Source organism: Capsicum annuum, chromosome 4 (genome assembly GCF_002878395.1).
Source record: "Capsicum annuum cultivar UCD-10X-F1 chromosome 4, UCD10Xv1.1, whole genome shotgun sequence".
Taxonomy (NCBI): Eukaryota; Viridiplantae; Streptophyta; class Magnoliopsida; order Solanales; family Solanaceae; genus Capsicum; species Capsicum annuum.
The window spans coordinates 13,336,475-13,358,158 of record NC_061114.1 but is presented as its reverse complement, the minus strand read 5'-3'; the positions used below and the strand labels follow the sequence as shown (position 1 = coordinate 13,358,158).

The 21,684-nt window shown below is 38.5% G+C and overlaps 1 protein-coding gene across 1 annotated transcript; it reads left to right on the top strand.

Annotated features, from left to right (window-relative positions):
* The first annotated feature begins 331 nt into the window (after positions 1-331).
* Positions 332-21,223, top strand: LOC107868242 (nucleoside-triphosphatase THEP1). The gene is made up of 6 exons (XM_016714874.2): positions 332-568; positions 1,394-1,481; positions 7,353-7,443; positions 18,284-18,368; positions 18,568-18,724; positions 20,647-21,223. The coding sequence occupies exons 1-6, from the start codon at positions 524-526 to the stop codon at positions 20,760-20,762; spliced, it is 582 nt and encodes a 193-aa protein (XP_016570360.1). The 5' UTR covers positions 332-523; the 3' UTR covers positions 20,763-21,223.
* The last annotated feature ends 461 nt before the right edge of the window (positions 21,224-21,684 follow it).

The window sequence follows — 21,684 nt, the reverse complement described above, 5'->3', positions numbered from 1 at the left end:
ATTTCAAAATTTTATTTAAAAACCTAAAAATAAATTTTACTTTTCTCACAAAATTTTAAAAACATTTTTAATTTATATTCATAGTCAAACATAACTCCAATTTCAACTTAACTCTAACTCCAATTTCAAAAAATTATGAATTTCATGATCAAATAAAATCTTACTCGCCGTTTGGCCATGAAAACATAATTTTTTGAAGTTAGAAATAAAGTTGGTGTTAGTGTTGCGTTTGATAATGAATATTAAATTAAAGTTATTTTTGAAATATTGTGAGAGAAGTAGGACGGTAGAAGTGAATAAAGTGAAAATAAGTTTTTCCTGTTTTCAGTTTTTCAAAGTACAATTTTAAATTGTATTTAGAATTTTCATGATCGAACTATAATTTTTACTTTTTTCATAAAAGTGAAATAATATTTTTGTAAAAAAATATCTACATAATTTTGGAGTGTGGCTCGGGTTTTAGCCGGTTCGAAATATATGTAGTGTTGAACCGTGTGCAAACCATTAATTTTCCGGTTCGAAAATGGCGGCAGCTAGCGGGAAATGCTTCCTTGTGACTGGCCCTGCTGTATGCTTTCTCTCTTTCCCCCTAACTATTTCACACAGTATTTTTTCTTAATCACTTCCAACGTATTCTTTCGGTACGAGGGATAAGAGATAATTAATCTCGATATTAATTTTTAGAATGATTTTATTTCATGTTTGGTTGGACGATTTATCATAGAATTAGTATTTCGAGACTCAAGTGTTATTTTATCTCACATTAAGGGGTCATTTGGTTGGGTATAAGTTATCTCGGGATTAGTTATTCCTTCGTGTATGTGGGATAACTTATGGCAAAACAACATTAATTCCGATAGTTTGAAGTTTAATTACAGAAAATTTCAATTTTGGGTCTGTCGAGATACATAATTAGCTCTCGATACGTCCAATGAAGGCAAAGATGCAAAATTAGCACCCGTTATATGTTTTTTAATTTTGGGTCTATCGAGATATATAATTAGCCCCCGATACATCCAACGAAGATACATAAGTAGTTGAGATTTTTGTAATTATTTTTGTAAGGGTGGGAATTTGTGTAAATGTAGTAAGTTAAGGTGTATGTTTATGTTAATTTTTTTCATAACTTATTCCATCACTATGATCTAAATGGTGAGATAAATACTTACGTTACAGGACTAACTAATATGTTCAATCAAATGTAGGATAAAATGCATTTTATCTCGAAACTATGATACCTTATACCTCACACCAAACGACCCCTAAGGGTAGCATAACAATTCCGAAATAACTAATCTGGGATAGCTTGTTCCCCAACCAAATGAGTTCCAACTGGTACAATAAATCCTTGTGGTTCGACCTTTTTTTCGGACACTTTTTGTTTTTTGTGCAGGGTATTGGTAAGACAACGTTGATAGTGAGAATACTTGAAACTCTCAGAAATTCAAATCCTAATTTGAAAGTTCAAGGCTTCTATACTCGTATGTATTCATTTATTCTATCCTTTTATGCTTTATTATTATGGTCTATATTTGTGTTGTTGGAGGAGCCAGGACTTTGATTACGAGTTTGACTGAATTCAGTAACTTTGGTTATAATAACAATGTAGTGTACTTCCATGTCCGGGGTATGGGGTGGCTAAAAATACACTGTTTATACATGTTTAAAATTATTCTTTTTACATATATATAATATATGTTGAACCTCTTTTGACTTTTTCGATATGTTTACTATTCATATTTTGAACACTCCTAATTGGTAGATACATTACAACAGTTCATTTTAGAGTCATTTCAATTGCAACAACATACCCAGTGCATTCCCACATGAGTGGGGTCTGGGGAGGGTAAAGTGTACGCAGTTCATATCACTACCTCAGATGAAGTAGAGAGACCGTTTTTGATAGACCCCCGACTCAGGACTTAGAGTCATTTCAATTGCATTCTAGTTAAATTCTTGTTAATCCAATTCAATTCAGTCATGTAGGTGTTTGTTTGTTAGTTCTGTAACTCGGATAAGCTCACAGTTGGAAGTTTGTTAAAGACTTAAAGTTGTTAGGTCACATGCTATTCACGTGACAACCATTTGTCCAAAAGCTATCTATAACTAACTTTCCCGTGCAAACTCTGATGGTCTATATATAGATCCTTCGTCATTGTAATCAACAATTAAGATTTGATATTGAATAATAGTCCTCTTCTTCCTTCTTCTTGTGTAATTGAGCTTGAATTAGGATTCTTGAGTTCATTTTTCAAGGGAAATTCTTGTCAATTCCCTTCAGGCTAATCTCAGGTGATCCTCGATTCCTTCAGGAATCCTGGGTTACATCATTGGTATCAGAGCAAGCAATTCGATCTTTTGACCTGGGGAAATGGGCGATCACAATGCGATAATGCAGGGAAGTTGATTCTCTCAAAACCTCCATGGATGGAGTTATGAATTCGATGAAAGAAATGTGATCAATAGTGATGTAAGGGTGACTCAAGCTATGAATGAGATAAAAAATTGTTAACAAGTAATGGCAGTGGGACAGGGGACGTACTAGTTGAGGAACCTGCAGAAAATGGTGTACCTGTTGCAAGGGATCACAGGGGAGAGAGACAAGGGGCATATCAATCCTATATTCGAAGGTTCCAACTCGAATTTCCCAAACGATGGTCTGGTTGTATAAATGTGATTAGTTTTTCGATGTGGAAGATGTGAATGAAGATTCCAAGGTGAGGATGGCTTCATGTAGCCTTAAGGGCAAAGCCTTGCAGTGACACCAGTTCTATATGAAGAACGCGTTGACGAGAGAATGGCCAAGGTGGGGAGATTATGTTCAGTGTTTGTATGCTAGATTTGGGGAGGAGCTCTTTGACGACCCCATGGGAGACCTTAAGGATCTCACGCGGGTAGGATTCGTTCAAGACTACATAGTGATTTGGATCGGAGGGAGTATCTTGTATTTTTCGTGATTACTAATCTAGATCAAAATGCTGTGTGTGTGTGGGTGGGGGTGGGGGGGGGTGGGGGGGGGGGTGATTTTTAAAATTCTTCACATTGAATTCTATGTATTATTTAAAATCATGAATTTTAATAAAATATTATATTTATACTCTACGTTAAAAGTACTGAACTAAGATAAATGCTTTTGATGAATTGTTTGCTAAAGTAGAGTTGCCTGAGAGTTATGTGGTTAGTTGTTTCATTAGAGGTTTAAAGCCTGAAATAGGCCTTCCTGTGAAGATGTTGGGGCCAAGAACACTGGCTAAGACTATGAGTTTGACCAAAAAGCAGGAGAAAACTCTGATAGTCCAGAAACAAGTATTTACTGGACTACTTCCTCACCCCAAAACCTTTTCCAAATTCTCAAATGCTACCCCATCTTTCACTCCACATGTTACCCAAAATTTTAAAAATTCTAACCCAAACTTGCCCAAATCAGTACACAGTGCAGTTACCAGTTCAAAACAGTCTTATAAGAATGCCAAAATACTCACCCCAGCCGAAATGGATGAGAGAAGGAGCAAAGAATTATGTTTTAATTGTGATGAAAAGTACATCTTTGGCCATGTTTGTAAAGGGAAGAGGCAGTTGTTTTCACTGGAAATTGAAGATGTAGAGGACATCACTGAGTTGGAAATAGCAGCATGGATCCTGCTGAGTGTTCGACTAAGTTGGGCAAGAAGTAGAAGTGTATCCTGAAGGCTCCATCCTACCTCATGTCTCAGTTCATGCAATGACTGGGTTGTATGACTTTAGAATAATGAGGGTCGCTACGTCTGTGAAGGGAAAGGCAGTTCATGTGCTCATTGATACTGGAAGCACTCAGAACTTCCTGGATTTGGACTCGGCTAAGAGTTTGGGCTGTGCTTTGACATCTATTGTCCTATTTCTTGTATTTGTGGTTGATGGGAAAAAGATTCAGAGTAATTACCTCTGTAAAGCAGTAATTTGGAAGATGCAAAGGGTTTCTTTCGAGTCTGCCATGTTTGTATTGCCTACAGGAAGTTGCAACAGCCAACAAGGTGTTACGTATTCAGTGGTTGAATACACTAGGTGATGTGATGTGGAATTTTAAGAAGTTGAGAATGGAATTTCCATCAAGGGACATAAAGTATCATTCAGAGGAATCGAACCTGCATGAGCCAAGGTGATTTAACCTGACAAAATGGAGAAGTTACTGGCCAAACCTACAGAGTTATGCTTGATCTCTGTAGGATTGTATCAGCAGGAACAAGATCAAGGGGGTATAAGCCAGTAATTTAGTTTGGAAGCTGTTCAGGTGGGCAAGAGTGCAGATGAAGATAAGCAACCTCTTTTAACCGCCTATGATGACCTTTTTGAAGTACCAAAAGAATTACCACTCTCAGGTGTACAAGATCACCAAATCATACTTAAGGAAAGAACTTCTCTTATTAACCTCAGGCCTTACAAGTATCCAACTGCGCAGAAGGGTGAGATTGAGAAGTTAGTAGATGAAATGCTAGAATCAGGAGTAATCAGACACAACATAAGCCCTTACTCTTCACCTGTTGTGATGGTGAAGAAGAAGGATAGATCATGGAGAATGTGTGTGGACTATAGACAGTTAAATAAGTGCACCATCAAGGATAAGTTCCCTATACCTGTAATTGAAGAATTATTGGATGAACTGCATGGAGCAAGGTACTTTTCTAAGTTGGATTTAAGATCAAGGTATCATCATATTAGAATGGTGGAAAGAGATATACATAAGACTGCCTTTGGAACTCATCATGTTCACTTTGAGTTCTTAGTGATGCCTTGTGGGCTCACTAATGCTCCATCAACATTCCAAAGTTTAATGAATCAATTGCGTGCTCAACTCAGGAAATTTGTGTTGGTGGAAATTTGATGACATCTTGGTATACAGTCAGACTTGGTCATCCCATTTGATACATTTATAGGAGGTCTTTGAGATCTTGAGGTCTTACACCTTGTTTGTGAAGAAGAGTAAATGTGCATTTGGTGTTTTTCAGATTGATTACCTAGGTCATGTGATTTTTGCACAAGGTGTGTCTATGGACACGTGGAAGGTTGATTCTATTTTGGAATGGCTCAAACCTACTACTCTAAAAGGTTAGAGGGGTTTCCTGGGTTGCAGGCTACTACAGGAGATTTATCAAAGGCTTTGGTATTACTGCAAAACCTCTGTACAACTTGTTGAAGAAGGACAACTTCAAATGGGATCAAGCTGCAACTATAGCTTTTGGTGAGTTGCAGAAGACTATTACCCCTGCACCAGTGTTAGCTCTTCCAGACTTCTCTAAAGAATTCATAATTGAGACAGATGCATCTGGGGAAGGCATTCAAGCCGTGCTAGTCCAAGACACTAATCCTATTGCCTTCTTTAGTCAGGGATTATTTGACAGGAATAAAGCTTTGTCAGTGTATGGGAGAGAGCTTTTAGCAGTAGTGGCTGCTGTGCAGAAATGGAGACTTTATTTATTGGGGAGATCTTTTGTGATCAAGACGGATCACCACATCCTTAAGTACCTTCTAAAGCAAAGAATTACTACACCTAGTCAGCAGAAGTGGTTGATCAAACTGTTGGGATATGACTATTCTATTCAGTACAAGGAAAGTACAAGAAGGAAAAGGGAACATTGTGGCGCTTGCTCTATCAAGGAAGGAAGTTAATCTTGATACTCTACCTGACCAAGAGGGTGCTTTTCAATTATGGAGTATATCTTGTGTTCATACTGATTTGTTACAAGCTGTCAGGGATTCTCGGTCACATGATACTGCAATGCAATTATACAACGTTGATAAGACAACTTTGATAGTGAGAGTACTTTAAACACTCAGAAATTCAAATCCTAATTGAAAGTTCAAGGCTTTTGCACTCGTATGCATACAAATTTTCTATCCTTTTATGCTTTTTCTGGTTTATTTGGGGTGGGGGCCGAGCTAACCTTTTGATTACGAGTTCGACTGACTTCAGTAATGGTTATAATAACAACATAGTGTACTTCCATGTGTGGTGTCCGGGAGGTTAAAATTACGCTGTTTATACATGGTTATTTTGTTTTTTATATTTATAATACATGCTGAACCTTCTTTGGCTTTTTTCTATGGGTTTACTCTTCATATTTTGAATGTCCTTGGTGAAAATTCTGGTTCCGGCATTGCCTACTTGCTGGAGATAGAGAGGCTCAAGGGTGTATCTAGGTGGGGGTCACCATGTTCACGTGGATCATGCTCCCCTCCCTAGATCATATATTAGCAGTGTTATATTTTTCTAAACATATTTAAATATAGATATGTCAATCCACGCTCGAAGAATTTTCATCATTGTGCACCCATCCTCTCGAAATCCTTCATTCAGTAGTTTCGGTATGGGGGTTTGAGGAGATAAAGTGTATACAGATGTTACCCCTACCTTGTGGAGGTAGAGAGACTGTTTTTGTATGTGGGGTCTGGGGAGGGCAAACTCGGTAGCTTTGGTTACAACAACAACATATTCATTGTAATTTCATGTGTAATTCCATATACGGTATCTAGCAAGGGAAAATGTACGCAGACCTTACTTGTGGAGATAATGAGGTTGTTTCCATATGCAGGGTCTGGGAAAGGTAAAGTGAACAAAGAACTTTACCCCAGCTGGTGGAGAGGTAGAGAGGCTGTTTCCATATTTGGGGTGGCAGCGGAGCTAGTCCTTCGATTATTAGTTCGGCTAACTCATCTTTGGTTACAACAACAACATAGTAACTTTGGTTACAATAACAACATACCTGGTGTAATCTGTTATGATCCTATTGCAAGGTATGCGACTTGAGTCCCACATCGGTTAAATGGGAAGTTGATGTGGGGCTTATATAGCCTTGGGCTCTCCCACCTTAATAGCTAGCTTTTGGGGTGTGGTTCTCCGAAGGTTGTATCATAATCCTGTATGTGGGGTCGGAGGAGTGTAAAGTGTACACAATCCTTACCCCTACTTGGTGGGGTAGAGAAGCTGTTTCCATATGTGGGTTTTGAGGAGGGTAAGCTAAGTAGCTGTGGTGTGAGGATCTGGGGAGGGCAAAGTGTATGTATACTTTGCCTCTAGCTGGTTGAGAGGTAGTGAGGTTGTTTTCTTATGCGGAGTCCGGGTAGGGTAAAGTGTACACAAACCTTGTCGCTACCTGGTGGAGAGGTAGGGAGACTGTTTCCATAGGCGGGATCCGGTGTAGGTTACAACCTTCTTTTTTTTTTTGGAGGGTAGACTTTGTTGTATTATAAAATCTGTTGTATATGCAAATTATTAATTTGAACTAGTAACTTTAAAGCATTAGTATCTTGAATTCATAACTTCAAATGCTGGCTTGGCTCGTGGGAAATTGTAATTTTTGTATCGGATTTTGGTGAAGGTGAGATTAGAGAAGGAACTGAGAGGGTTGGATTTGAGGTCGTGACGCTCGATGGACGTAAAGGGCTTCTTGCATCTAACAAAATCTCGAGGTGAAACTTTCTTCTTTTCCTCTATTTGTTTTGGTATTTTAACTTTTGAGTGGTTTGTTAAACTACCATTGCGTTTGTATAAGCTCAATAGACAACATAGTTTTTCTTGAGTAATTTTTTTTGCAATCCTGCTTAGAATAACTTCTCTTTCAAGCCGAGGTCTAAGGTCTGCATACATCTTACCCTCTCCAGACCTTGCTTATGGCTTACACTGGGATATGATACTTTTAATTTCTTATGCCAGAGAAGTGGCTGACACAAGGTGAAGATATAGAAATGCTGGCCGTTGAACCACTACTCGATTAAACAACAATCGCTCCAACAGTATTAAAATGATAAACACCTTTTGATATAAGAAGAAGCTGAAATTACAGTTACAATAGGAAAATAATGATGGATAGTAGAACCAGAGAAGGGGGATGAGAAGGATAGACTTTGCCTAAACACAATACACAATAGCCTGCCCCATTCCTTGCACAAACTGATAATTGTAAGAACTTTCCTCTTGCCTAGTAACCTCTTCAGTACGTGTACCTCAACCTGGATCCCAGTGGTTGTCCAATTAACTCGTGTTGGGCTGTTAAATCTTTTAACTCTAGCGTAACCCATTCCCAGGTCCAAGTCCCTTATTTTGGTCTGCCCCATTCATAACAGGTAGAGGGTTGGACTCATCATCTTCAAATTACAAAGGTGAAACAGGGAATTTGTCGAATGGAAAGGAAATAAAGAAAGATAGGAAAAAGAAGGATATAAAGAGTGCTTTTGTATCGGAGGAGGTTACTGTTGCCGGTCATGACTTCACATGAACCACTGTAATGTGAGGGAACGATGAAAGAATCGGGTTATTAGATAGGTAAGTGCTGGAGCTTGTGGGTAACAACCAGGTTTTTGAACCTCTTCTAAACTCATGATCCCAATAGGACTTGGGCAAGCAATTGGACATAAAAGTATGTTTAAGCCATCAATTGGACATAAAAGTATGTTTAAGCCATTTTGGACATTCCAAAGTAATATGGTTAAAACTGAAAGAGATAAAGGATCCCCTTGATCCTTTTGTGAATGTAACATTTTTCCTCAGCACCATGTTTTGATGGTGTTGCGTTTTGTTTGGATAGGAAATACAAGTTACCCTTTTCTCAAGAAAAAAAAAAAAGGAAAGAGATCCCGTATTGTTTAGAGACGTTGAAGTATGAGTACCCAAGATGTTCTTGCAAACCAAACCAATGACAAAGAAAAGTGATAAGAAGCATTAGGAGAATATTGCCTGCCAATAATTCCTGCCATTATGACCCTTGTGGTTCGTTCCTTGACCCTTCCACCATTTGAACCTTGGATGATGGATTGTAAAAAGAGTACTTGAGAGAGGATACAGAAGGTTCCTTGTTTTGTAGTACATGCTATTAAGCAGTTTGAGGAGAGAAGTAACATGAGGTTGTGTTGATATGTGCTCAGTCAGTTCACAATAGAGGCTGCCAGATGACAAATGATGGCTGCGACCAATGGCATTAACTACGGATACAGAAGTATGACAAGAGAGAGGTGATTTTTTTGCGGTTTGAGTCACAACATCTTATGTGACAGGTCTTTTCAATCTTTTGGAGGTTTCACTGGGTAATCAAGAACAATGGGCGAGAGACTAGTATTAATTCAGTTAAGGTTGATAATGCTATACTGAATTCATGAATACTCATCTCAACTGGGTGATTGGCATGGAATGGAACCATCCACCAAGAAAATGAGGTATTGACCTTTTAGTATAGTTAAAAAAAGGAGGTAATACTTTTTTAGTGTAGTGAGAAACCTTCCCAGCGAGGTAGCTTGGGTAGGTAAATTCTATTGGTAAAACTTTTTGATGTTGGAACAGTTGTGCTAAATAGCAAGGGAAGATTGCGGGGAGTCATCGGGAGAAGATGAAATAAAGAAACCTTTGTTTTGGTATCAAGTTGAGACTTTGAAATATAATATTTATTGTTATATTGTACTTCCTTCGGATGATTGATAATTTAGTTATGTTGTGGAAAACCTGTAAAAGAAACTAAAAAGTATAGCAAGAAATGAAAAATTTATATGGTTTCTTATGGACACCTACACCTACTAGCATGAATCTCATCGATGTCCAAAAGTTAGTTAAAAGTAAAAGGCATCCTCTAATTTGTACAAAGCCGTAACTCACCTCTCCAAAAGCTCTCATGTTCCTGCATCCAAGGGCGTAGTCTAGTAGTCAACAAAGTGGGTGCAAATCTTGGAGACAAGGGTTCAAATTCTAACAAAGACAAAAAATGATACAAGCCAAATTGCCTCCGGACCTTTGGATGAGATAAGTATGATGCTCGAGGTGCTTGACGACTCCTTAGTGCTTTTAAAAGATGCCACATGGAGGAAGATTACCATTAAGGAGGGTCCAAGGACTTTGGCGAGGTTGAAGGACTGCGAAACGGGGCTCGAAAGCCCCTTGAAGGGTCATGTGCCCAAGGCGCTTTGGATCCGCTTCTGATCCGTTCTAGCATTTCAAGAGCGAGTCAAAACAGCCCCTAGTGGGTCTTTTCTTACATTTAGGTCACTTTTGGGCCCTAATTATGTAATATGTAGCCAAACTATAAATGCTTGGTAGCTAGGCTTATTTCCTTAGTTTGTTGATGATAATTTTTACATGATGTATTCATGAGACTCCATGGGAGTGTTTGAGTGCTTGGAAAAACATTTGTTGAACCTTGTTTAGAAACGTTGGTTGTAAGGGCGATCTAATCCCCTTTGCGGTCACGTAAGAGTTAGGTGCTCGTAGGTAATCAATAAGGGTGGTCTTTGGGTTTGATATACCCTTTGGTTGCCCTTTTGTTATCTTCTTGTGTCTATCTTTCTATCATCTATCCTTTTATTCGTTTACTTTTCGTATTTTCAATTTCGTCGATTCATTAGTGTTTGTGTTCGCTTCTCGTCTTCGTAAATTACTCTCGTATCATTTGGTATCAGAGCCGAGCTTGATTTCGTTCCTACGAAGTCAATCTTGGGTTTGTTATCTTGAAAATCAACAAAAAAGAAGTGTCAAAAATCAAAAATCCCAAAAAAAAGGTCACTATTCACGTTTTTGTTCTTAGGTCAAATTTTGAGTTATTTATTTTGTGTTTTTCTTGTGTTTCTAGTGTTAGATTTGTGTTCTCTAACACTATATGAGTCTATAAATCAAATTTGAGCTAAATCGGAGTGAAATTGAGCCTTATACAATCATTGGAAGCTTGGATTTGAAAAGAAGTTTGAGGTGTGTTGCAAGATTTTTAAGGTGTGTTGCTAGATTTGATGTGTTGGGTGAAGAATTTGAGCAAAATAATGTTTCAAATGAGTTTAGAATGTTGAAAGATGCTTAGGTTCGAAATTTCAACTCATTCCGAGCTAAGGAGAAAAAGTTGAAAAAGTTTGTGTTCTTGCCGTTCTTGAAGAAATTGTTATCTTCAAGAAGAATTTTCAGCTAATATTGGTTGTTTGATCCATCAAGAAGAAAGAAAAGGTGTGGAAAATTGTTTGTACTAAAACATTTCCAAAGGATTCCAAGTATATTCCAAAAGAAAGGACAAAGGGGGACCAAAAGAGGGGCAAAAAATGCCATTCCAAGAGGGCTGGGGGCTGATCTGCGCCCCATCTTCCCTTGACCTGCGTTGGAACTGCTGCAACAGTCCAAACGCATGTCAAACCAGTAGGGGGACATCTAGCTGCATCCAAGGTGCATTGGGGATGCGCCCAACCTGCTAGAGCAGGTCCCAAAACGCAGATTAACCCATTTCCAACTCAAATCAAGCCTCCAAACACATCTCAATCTTTCCAATTCCATTTTGCTCAAGGTTTGATTCCTAAGTTTCATATTTTTGATTCCTAAACTCTTCTTTTGATTCCTAAACTACTCATCAACTAGTAATTCATCTACTAAGTTGATTGATTAGTTTTTGAGTCCTATTTCTTTCATTATCCAATTTCTTTCAAGCTTTTCTCTTTTTCAATTCTTTGTGATTTCTTGATTCAAGTCCTTAAGTAGTTTTATTTCTTTGAGTCATTCAAACAAGAATCCACTCCGACCGCAAAGTAGAGATTGACACCGTATTGTCCATCGGAGTATAAGCAACTTTCAACATTCGTCGCTCCAATTGTGAGGATCACAAAGGTGAGTTTAATACGAGTGTTGGTGAGGAGCTTTTACTACTAATCTTGTTTGTTCATTTTGTAGGTACAAGGTGATATAAGGGGAACATGTCTTTGATAGCCTCGGATAATTGTGACTACGACATAGGAGACTATGATTGTGGTGAAGAATGTTATGGCTACGAAGAAGATGAAGAGTATGGGGGCTATGAATATAGCCATGATCAAGAGTTGAATGAAAATGAGGGGTAATATTCCGAAGGAGAATGTGAGATGAATTATGATCCTAGTTCTTATAGTGAGTATGGAGATGATGAAGAGCCTTGTAATGGTTCTTATGAGGAAGATGGGGCATGTGAGGAGTATTATACTTCCCACTCTGATCCTAGAGGTGATGTAAGGTATAACTCGTTCATTTACAAATCTAATGAGGATAATGGTGAGAATGTACGTGAGGAATATGAAGATTCATATTCCTCATCTTGTAGTACTTCTTACAAGGCCGAAGTGGTGTGAATGGTTATATTAGCTATAGTGGAGGTTGTCCCATGAATAGAAAAGAGTATGCATCATCGAAGTCTAAGGGTGTGACATCTCAAGCTTCTTGTTCTAGTGCCCAAATGAGCGGAGGCGGGAACCAAGGTATGAATGGAGGGTATAGTAGGAGTCAATGTCTTCCTACTCTATCTATCTTCTCTATCTATCTTTAAAGGAGAATGGGAGCCCGAAGTTTACCTTGATTGGGAATGGCAATGTGAAAGAGTCTTCAAGGATTATGCTAGCCGAACAAACTACATATACCCTTAAGTACATTCAAGGTCCGACCTTAGCATGGTGTAAACTTGCAAGGACTTTTACCCAAACTTGAGGTGCCTTGAAAGAGTTCTTGAGGCCAATCTATGTGCCCAAGGGTTATATAAAGCTTTATAATAGTGATCCAAGAAGACAACCATATGTTTAAGATGGGTAAAAATTTGTAGAGTTCCGAGATGTGTTCTTATCCTTGATGATTGGGTTCATGTAAACTACATAACTCCTCTTTTGGTTGATTATCTAGGGATGCCTCGAGTGTCCAAGCGTTTCCCATACTTCTTGGAAGGCTATAGAGTCTCCGAGAGCGTGAAGGTTTCCTTCATCTAAGATGGGTACTATGAGGAGGTGCGGTGTGACATATTCCCACAGGAATGTGGACACTTACACTTGGGTGCCGATTGGTTTGCACAACATAAGATTCCAAACATGCAAAATTGGCCTAAGTTTGCAAAGGACCAATGGGGAAATCATCTCTTTCCACCTACCCTTCCCAAAACTCAAGGAAAGGCGACCGCTTTTTCCAAGCCTTATGAAATTGAGAGACAAAAGATTGAGAGGAGTAAGAGAGTGCAAGATGGCAATCCAAGAGAGGAAAAAGGAGAGGTTGAGGGGAGCAAAGTGGGGGGGTTGCCACCAAACCGAGCTAACATTGTTTGTCCTTCTATTTCTAAGGACATTTGTGTAGGTACCAACATGGCAAACAGAAGAGAACAAGTGCTAAAAGAGAAGATTCCCTTTGAAGACATGACGAGGGAAATCTTAATTGAATCCAATGCTTGTGGAGGACCTTCACACCAAGGTAAAGAAGAATGTGCTCAAGAACTTCAAGGTAAAATAGCTAACTCTTACACTCTTGTGCATGAAAATGATGATTGTGTGGCTAGTATCCAATTGAGTGTGATAAATATCTTACCTACATGTGAGTCTAATGATTCTTTACCTCTTGATGATGATGTACATATTGTGAGTGTGGATACACTAGTTGATCCTATTGATGACCGAATTGACTCTTCTTGTAAGATCAATTTGTGTGCACCTAGTGTTGAAGCCATTGTGTTGGATGATAGTACATCATCTTGTGGAAATTGTGTTGATCAACTTATGTGCAAAACTAGTCCATCACTTGAGGATGTGTGTAATGTGATTAGAGAACCTCAAGTGAGTGATGAAATTGAGAATGTTGGTCAAGAAAATGGGAGTGACCCTTTGAGCTTGTCTTTTAGTGAAGATCCTAGTGCTTGCTTGGCTCATAGGGATGATCATGTGCTTGAAACATCTTTGACACTTGATAATGGTCTTTTAGAGAATAGACTTGTATGTTCTACATCCTCTCCATGGATAGATCCTTCTTTCTTTAAGAACAATATCTTATTTGAAGATGATGAGCTCCCTCCTAGTGAATTACCTAGTACTGTGGATAGCATTGTTGATATAGCTCATGTTGAGGGCTATATTCCATATGACAACCCACTATGGTGTGACAACATTCCTCTTAAAGATGGAAATCTCTTATTGGAAGATGAGAGTACTTTTAAGGGAAAGAAATGTGAAGTCTTGGAAAGGGATAATCAATTAGGTGATGATAACTTTGATTTGCTTGAATCTTTAAGAAACCAAATAAGTGATTGTTCCTTAGAAAATGATTGTGGATGTGATCCTTTATATGACACCCCACCCTTGTTTGATATTTATAAGGATGAATTGCTTACTTCTTGTGAAGGCCTAAGTAATAATCCCTTTGATATTGGTGGAAGTATGTGTCCACTTGAGGATTCCTCCATTGAAAGAGAAAGTATCAATTGTTTGGAAATTCCTTCCTCTTCTACTTTGTGTGACCTTATTGTTGAGAATACTCATGGTGATGATTTTGAATCTAATAGTGAGTACGTGCATGAGGGCACCTTAGTTGAAGTTGACTTGAGTGTACCTTTCTCTACTCTCCCTTTGCTTTTGATGATGTTTATGCTAATGAGGAGAGTATATCTTTTAGTTTGGGTGAAGCTGGCGGGAAAAAAGAGTGTTGTCTAGACCCATGTTTATGGCCATTCTTTTCATTTGACCCCGGTGCCAAATTTGGATATGGTGATTATGGCACACCCAACTTATTGCTTGGTCCACATGACAAACAAAGTTTGAATAAAGGTGTTGGGATCCTTTCCTATGATGGAAAGTCTTTCTTGGGGATTCACAATCCACTTGACCAACATTGTCTAAGGAAAATAACTCCAACCAAGATGACGGGGTTTTAAAGAAGGGGAGTAGTGAAAAGCTCCAAGAGAGTTCACCATTATGTGTTTCCATTCTCGACCAAGGTTCCACTACTTGTAGGTCAAGAAGAGAGTCTTCTCTTGAAACCATTTTGGATGAATTCCATTTATGTGATACCCTTCTTCAATACTTGAGTGGAACTGATGACCTCCTTCTCTAAGGTGGTATCATTCTTGAGAACCCGAGGGCAGATGTGTCATTGTCTCCTTTAGGTGTTGCTTATAAACTTGCATCCTTGCTTGACGCACTTGTGCTTAAATTGTGTGAATTCCAACTTGTGGATGCCAAGTTGATTATTTGTTTGTTGAAGAGCTCATGGATGCTAAGGACTTCTTGTCACCTTCATAGGGTTGGACAATTTGAAGTATCTTGTGGGGCTCTTGGAAGCATGCTTACCTTTATTAATAGAGATAAACAAACTATTAGGGCATGACCCTATCAATGGATTTCTTTTCTTTGGGAAGTTGTTTGAAAGGAAAGAGTCATATGTGCTTAAATGCTTTGATTCCATCCTTGTGTGCATTATGTGCTATGTCTTTTGGGCCAAATGACCTTCTTATAGATAATAGCACCTTGGATGATGCTTTTACAATTGATTCCTTCCTATACTACCTCTTTGCTTATGATGATATCTATGCTATTCTTGGATTTATTTTATGTAGAGGTAGGAAACTTATTCGTTGGTCCACTTGTTTGTATGACAATGCTATATGGGTCTTATGGACTTTAAAACCAATTGAGACACCACTCTTGATGTGGTCTCTTGAAGAGGTAAAGAAAAAATTGTGTCTTATGGCTCCTAAGGTAAAGGTAGCTTTACCCTTTGAACTATTTGATGCCATTATGACCTTTGTGATTTCCTTATCTCTTGATGAAACCCATAGCCAACCCCTTCGTGCATTCTTCGATAAGTTTCTAATATTCAAAACAAGGGATCCTTGGTTATATCTTAAGTGTGTGCAACCTTGGCATGATGCTATGATTATTTGTGCTAACCCTAACCCTCATGTCACGAGGATGTTGTATTTGTTTGTCCTTTCTTTGGTGTGCAAGGTTTGAATTTGAGGTCGAATCCTTTTTAAGAAGGGGAGGATAATACAAGCTAAATTGCCTCCAGACCTTTAGATGAGATACTTATGATGCTTGAGGTGCTTGATGACTCCTTAGTGCTTTTAAAAGATGCCACTTGGAGGAAGATTACCATTAAGGAGGGTCCAAGGACTTTGGCGAGGTTGAAGGAGTGCAAAACGGGGCTCGAAAGTCCCTTGAAAGGGTCATGCGCCCAAGGCGCTTTGGATCCGCTCTAGCATTTCAAGGGCGGGTCAAAACAGCCCTTAGTGGGTCTTTTCTTACATTTGGGTCACTTTTGGGCCTTAATTATGTAATATGTAGCCAAACTATAAATGTTTGGTAGCTAGGCTTATTTCCTTAGTTTGTTGATGATAATTTTTACATGATGTATTCATGAGACTCCATGGGAGTGTTTGAGAGCTTGGAAAAGCATTTGTTGAACCTTGTTTAGAAACGTTGGTTGTAAGGGCGATCTAATCCCCTTTGCGGTCACGTAAGAGTTAGGTGCTCGTAGGTAATCAATAAGGGAGGTCTTTGGGTTTGATATACCCTTTGGTTGCCCTTTTGTTATCTTCTTGTGTCTATTTTTCTATCATCTATCCTTTTATCCGTTCACTTCTCGTATTTTCAATTTCGTCGATTCATTAGTGTTTGTGTTCGCTTCTCGTCTTTGTAGATTACTCTCGTATCAAAAAATATGATAAAACTTTCCATCTGCCTAAGCCTTAGCGGGTAAGTGATTTGGTACTTGTATTGGTGGGAGGTAGTAGGTATCTAATGGAATAGTGAGGTCCTTGTAAATTGGCCCTAATAACACCTCTGTAAGGAAAAACAGAAAAGCTCTCATATTCCTGTGTCGCTGTATGCACACAAGTATTAGGGGGCTACTTTCCAAGCTTTACACCTGCTTCTTCTGTTTCCAAATGTTCAACTATTCATTGTCTTCTTCCCTTCATGATACCCTTCTGTAGCACCTGTCCATAAAGTAAAGTATGGTTGTCGATCCTCCACCCTCCACCATAATGCGTGGTCCTTATTCCCAAATTTCCACTTGTTACTTGCCTATTTATGCTCTGTTGAAGTCCTCCTTATTCCCAAATTTCCACATTGTGTCCCGTCATTTGTGCTCGTCCTTCCAACTTTTAGGTTACACTTGTCAAGGAACATTTAAAATGTCGGGATACTTGATATTATACTCTTGCTCAAGAATACCTTAACCACTTTGGTCAAATACCTTTTTTTACCCCTCTAGTCTCTTAGCAAACAAAGCATGCCCAAAAATGAACCAACCCTTCTCATTCTCTCAAATCACAATATTCTAAACTGTAGAGACCCTATTTGATGCTCTTAGTAGTAGCCCTACATAAGTTGTTGGAAGTGCTCTTATCCTGTGGTGGAACGCCTGTGCTAACTGTTTAATCTTATCTGCTGCTTTCATCCGCACAATCTCACACTATCTTTAGATTGATTTTTAATCCTCGAAACTACTTGGAACCACATTAGATCTGTTTCAGGAAGGATAACTAGAGTACCTCAGCATTACAAAATTTACAGTATCAGGGTATCATCTGCAAACAAGAGATAAGAGTCCAACTTATCATTACTCCCTAACACTAGCGGTGTAGAACCTCAAAAAACCTTCTTCCACCTCTTTTTCCATCATCTTGCTCAATGTCTCCATCATCAAAATGGACAACGAGAGAGACGCTGTCTCCCTTCCTCAACCTTCTGCCGCTGTCAAAAAACCACGTGGGCTGCTGTTGACCAGGACTGAGAAGCTCACCTTCGATATATAAAACTTTATCCACTATTCTGTAAAACCATCTTCAACATCACAAAGTCCCAGAAATTCTAGTTCACGTGATAGTTGACCTTGTGAAGATGTTATTTGCATAGGAAACATGGTTCCCATTGGTACTTGATATAGAAACTTTTTCTCCATCAAGTTATCTGGAAAAGCATTTCTCTGGGAAAATGGTTTCTATATCCTCATTAATTATATCTCAACGTTTTTCCTATTGTTTCTGCTGGTGAAAGAGATCCAGCTCTTTGATATTATTTTTTGAGAATATATATTTGATATTCACAATTTTGCATATACCGCAAGAAGAAGTAATTCTTGTCCGTTATCGCATTATTTCACGAGAATTTTATGAACGGAGAGTACTAATGTGATGGAGATATCGCATTCAGTCTATTTTCTCTATTATTGTATTTGTTGTTTTTAGTTGTGGGAGAAGTGCGGAGTGAATAATTAGTTGTTTATATACCAGTTCAATTTCTCTCTGATGAGTGATGCCAATTTTGATTCAAGTTGATAGTTTCTGATGACATACTCTTCACCTCAGGATCCTCTTTGGATCATAATATGCTGCACAGTGATTATGGTTGAGTTATTTTCTATGAAGTGATACAAAAATGTCAAAAGCTATACTTTATATATTTAGGTTGTTTTTAGTTTAGTCAAGCTATATGTTAAACTATCGACTATGTTCCAATTAATAATTGCATTATTTGGTGTTATGCCTTCATTTTTGCTGAAGCATTTTTGGCCATGCAGCCCGCAGTCTCTTAGGTGGCCCACTGTGGGAAGATACAGGGTAGATGTTGCGTCATTTGAGTCGTTGGCATTGCCAGAGTTGCAGGTTGGTTGAGTTCTTCCAGCAGGATATTAGTGCCTTTTTACCCTGACATTTGCTATCCTTTGCTTTAGGCAATAACTAATCGTGATTGCAAATTATAAAACATTCAATTTGTCTAATTCTTACTTTATCATATAAATACAAGAATTTATGATCTGTAATACATTGATATTTCCATTTTGATGGTTCATAATTTTGTTAGGTAAAGGAAGATACTGATCTCTTCATCATCGATGAAGTTGGGAAGATGGAGCTCTTTAGTTCCTCATTCTTTCCAGCTGTACTAAAGGTCCTTCAATCTAACATCCCACTCTTGGCTACTATCCCCATTACAAAAGCAGGCCGAGATATACCTGGAGGTATTTCCATATATATATACACATATATACATACATATATATATACACATATATACATACATATTTATATACACATATATATGTATAATATACACATATATACATACATATATATACACACACACACACATATATATATATATATATACATATATATATATATATATATATATTTGTTACAAAAGATTACTTAAACTAAGGTTGGCTTGCAAGTTGATCTATATTCTTTTGTTGAAATAGGGAGATAATAGTGTGACATGTTCTCATTTCTGTATGGTTTGCCTTTATGCAAGTCTGGACCTTACTTTTGTTGTGATCACACTGGCATCCTACATGCCAAATCCAAATCAATCTCATCGGAGCCTAGTATCTTTGTGCTAGGGATATGTCTAAGAGATATATTCTACCGCAGAAGAGTATATGGCCCATATATATTTTATGCAATGGTTAAGAGTAATGTTAGAGTTGCTCAGACTTGGGTGGGTATCCAATACAGGTTTGGATCTAGAGGCCGAATGCTTCATGATCTAAGTTTTAAAGATTCGGGGGTAGGGATCCCTGTATCAAGTATGGATATGGGTGTGGAGACTCACAACAACAACAACAACATACCAAGTGAAATCCCACAAGTAAGGTCCGAGGAGGGTAGAGTGTGCGGATCTCACCACTACCTCAGGGAGGTAGAGAGGCTGTTTCCGAAAGACCTTCAGCTCAAGTGTAGGAAATCCAGATACAAAGAAGAAGGAAATAGTGAAGAAATATAGCGACTAACAAGGGAATGGTGCAAAGTCCAGAAGAAAGAAACAATAATCAACCACAAAATAGTGCGATAATCAAAACACAATAAAAAACAGAACACGATAGATATCAAAAGGAGGGACAACTCCACCTCAACATCTACAGCTAAACCCTAAACTATCATACTACAGCTACTGCACAACAAACACCAACAAGCCTAAAACCTCGAAAAGTTAGACAACACTTCTACCCGACTAACCTTCTACCCTAATACGTGTCCTCCACACCCTTATATCTAAGGTCATGTCCTCGGTAACCTGAAGTTGCGTCATGTCCTGTCTAATCACCTCTCCCCAGTACTTCTTTCGGCCTACCTCTACCTCTGCCCTTACCTACTATATCTAGCCTCTCGCACCTTCTCACTGGCTGCACCTCGCCTTTTTTCACATGTCCAAACCATCTCAATCTCTCTTCTCTCTTGTCCACCAAGGAGGACACTCTCACAAATAACCTCATACCTGATCGTATCACACCTAGTATGCTCGCACATCCACCTCAACATCCTCATCTCCACTAATCTAAAAATAGAGCTATAAAAATCTGCGTAGATTATGAGACATTTAGTTAGCTTTTTGAGTGCAGAAACTCTCAAGTTCTAGGTAGGCATCTAGAAATCTACAGTAGCTTTTGTCTTGAGAGATCAAAATGCCAAACCATGACTCTGAATTTTCTGTAGTTTGTGGTCAAGTACCTAATGTTGATTGACCAAATCTGGTATGTATCCTGCATTCGTACTAGTTTCAGTATCGGGGCAAGATGGGTGCAGCACGACAAATGAAGAGTCTATGCAGCTTAGTAGTAATGTAATGTTTTTGCCGAAAATGCTAATCAAACTTCTTTTACTATTTATCTTTGTTAATGCCGGAAACTAAGGATAAATACTCCAAATCAGTGATTACTAAATAATTCTGCCTGTACATTGGTGCACCTAGATAACCTATCCTGAACACTCTGCATAATCAACTTGTGCCTTTTTTCTTGGTCATTTTTCACGAATCTTCTATATTGTTATTTTGTTCTTATTCTCTGCTTTTGACCTCCGAACCTTCTCTGTTTACTCCGAGTGTTGGACTTATAAACCAACATTCTTGTACTTAAGCCAAGGTGGTTTTGGATTTTCGCAGTTGCAAGGATGAAAAATCATCCAGGAGCTAGAGTTTTTACTCTCGATACAAATAACAGGGATGCTATGAGAGAACAAATATGTTCCATCTTAGCAGATGTGCTGCAAAAGCCTTGAGACATCAAAGAACACAATCTTCCAGCTAATGTTGTAAACGCTCTCGCTGTTAACTTAACCTTCATTGTTTTGCACGCACCATTGAATGCAGTAAGTGGTATATTTCCCTCATTCCCTTAAAATCTCCCACTCTTCGAAAGTCACTTTGACCAATGTGGCGTAGAATGCTCAGAACAGCTGCTGAGAGAGGAATTCTGAAGACGAGAGAAAACTGGAACTATATCTTATACACGTTGCTAGCTAGTTCTGTTTTAGTACGGTACTGAAAGATGCCAACTTGATGACCATTTGCTTGTGGATTGTAATCGTGTGGCCGTAGCTCTTTGCCTTTTATTTTAGGGGACCAAAATCAAGAAACAGGATGCTGCTTGATTGATTGTGGAAAACTGTCAACAGGACTATAATGAATACCATATTGTACTTTTTTTTTAATGTACATTTGCTATGTTGAGTTCCTCTAATCATGTGTTGGAAACTTATTACTGCAAACTACCAGTTGAAGAAAAATAGTATTAGCAGTTTATTTGCTGCAGTCGAGGGTCTATTGGAAACAACCTCTCTACCTTGTTGTTGTTGGAGTAAGGTCTGCGTACATTGGACATGTGTTTGTAGTTTATTTACCACCAAACTGCTAAATGCTCATCCTCCGAGTCCGGCACGGACTGACAACAAGGAGTTAATTTGGATGATCAACCCTCACCACGCCACGCGATTCTTTCACGAAGCTCTCATTCTACTCTTGCCTCGCAACCAAGAACCAAGAGGTTTCAAGATACCATGGGACAAAACGCGTTAAACTTGAAGTTATGTCCGCGACTCGAACGGGTCAAAAGTTCAAAATCACCAAATTTTAAGGTCATTATTGTAAATCACCTGTATTAATGTATGTTTATTGTTCTCAATTGGGTTGTTAAGGATTCTT

What these genes read in the sequence shown, in the direction of transcription:
- LOC107868242 (XM_016714874.2), top strand. Translation starts at nt 524, where the DNA reads ATGGCGGCAGCTAGCGGGAAATGCTTCCTTGTGACTGGCCCTGCT. An exon ending in TCCTTGTGACTGGCCCTGCT is followed by an intron (nt 569 to 1,393) that starts GTATGCTTTCTC and finishes TTTTTTGTGCAG; the next exon opens with GGTATTGGTAAGACAACGTT. An exon ending in AGTTCAAGGCTTCTATACTC is followed by an intron (nt 1,482 to 7,352) that starts GTATGTATTCAT and finishes ATTTTGGTGAAG; the next exon opens with GTGAGATTAGAGAAGGAACT.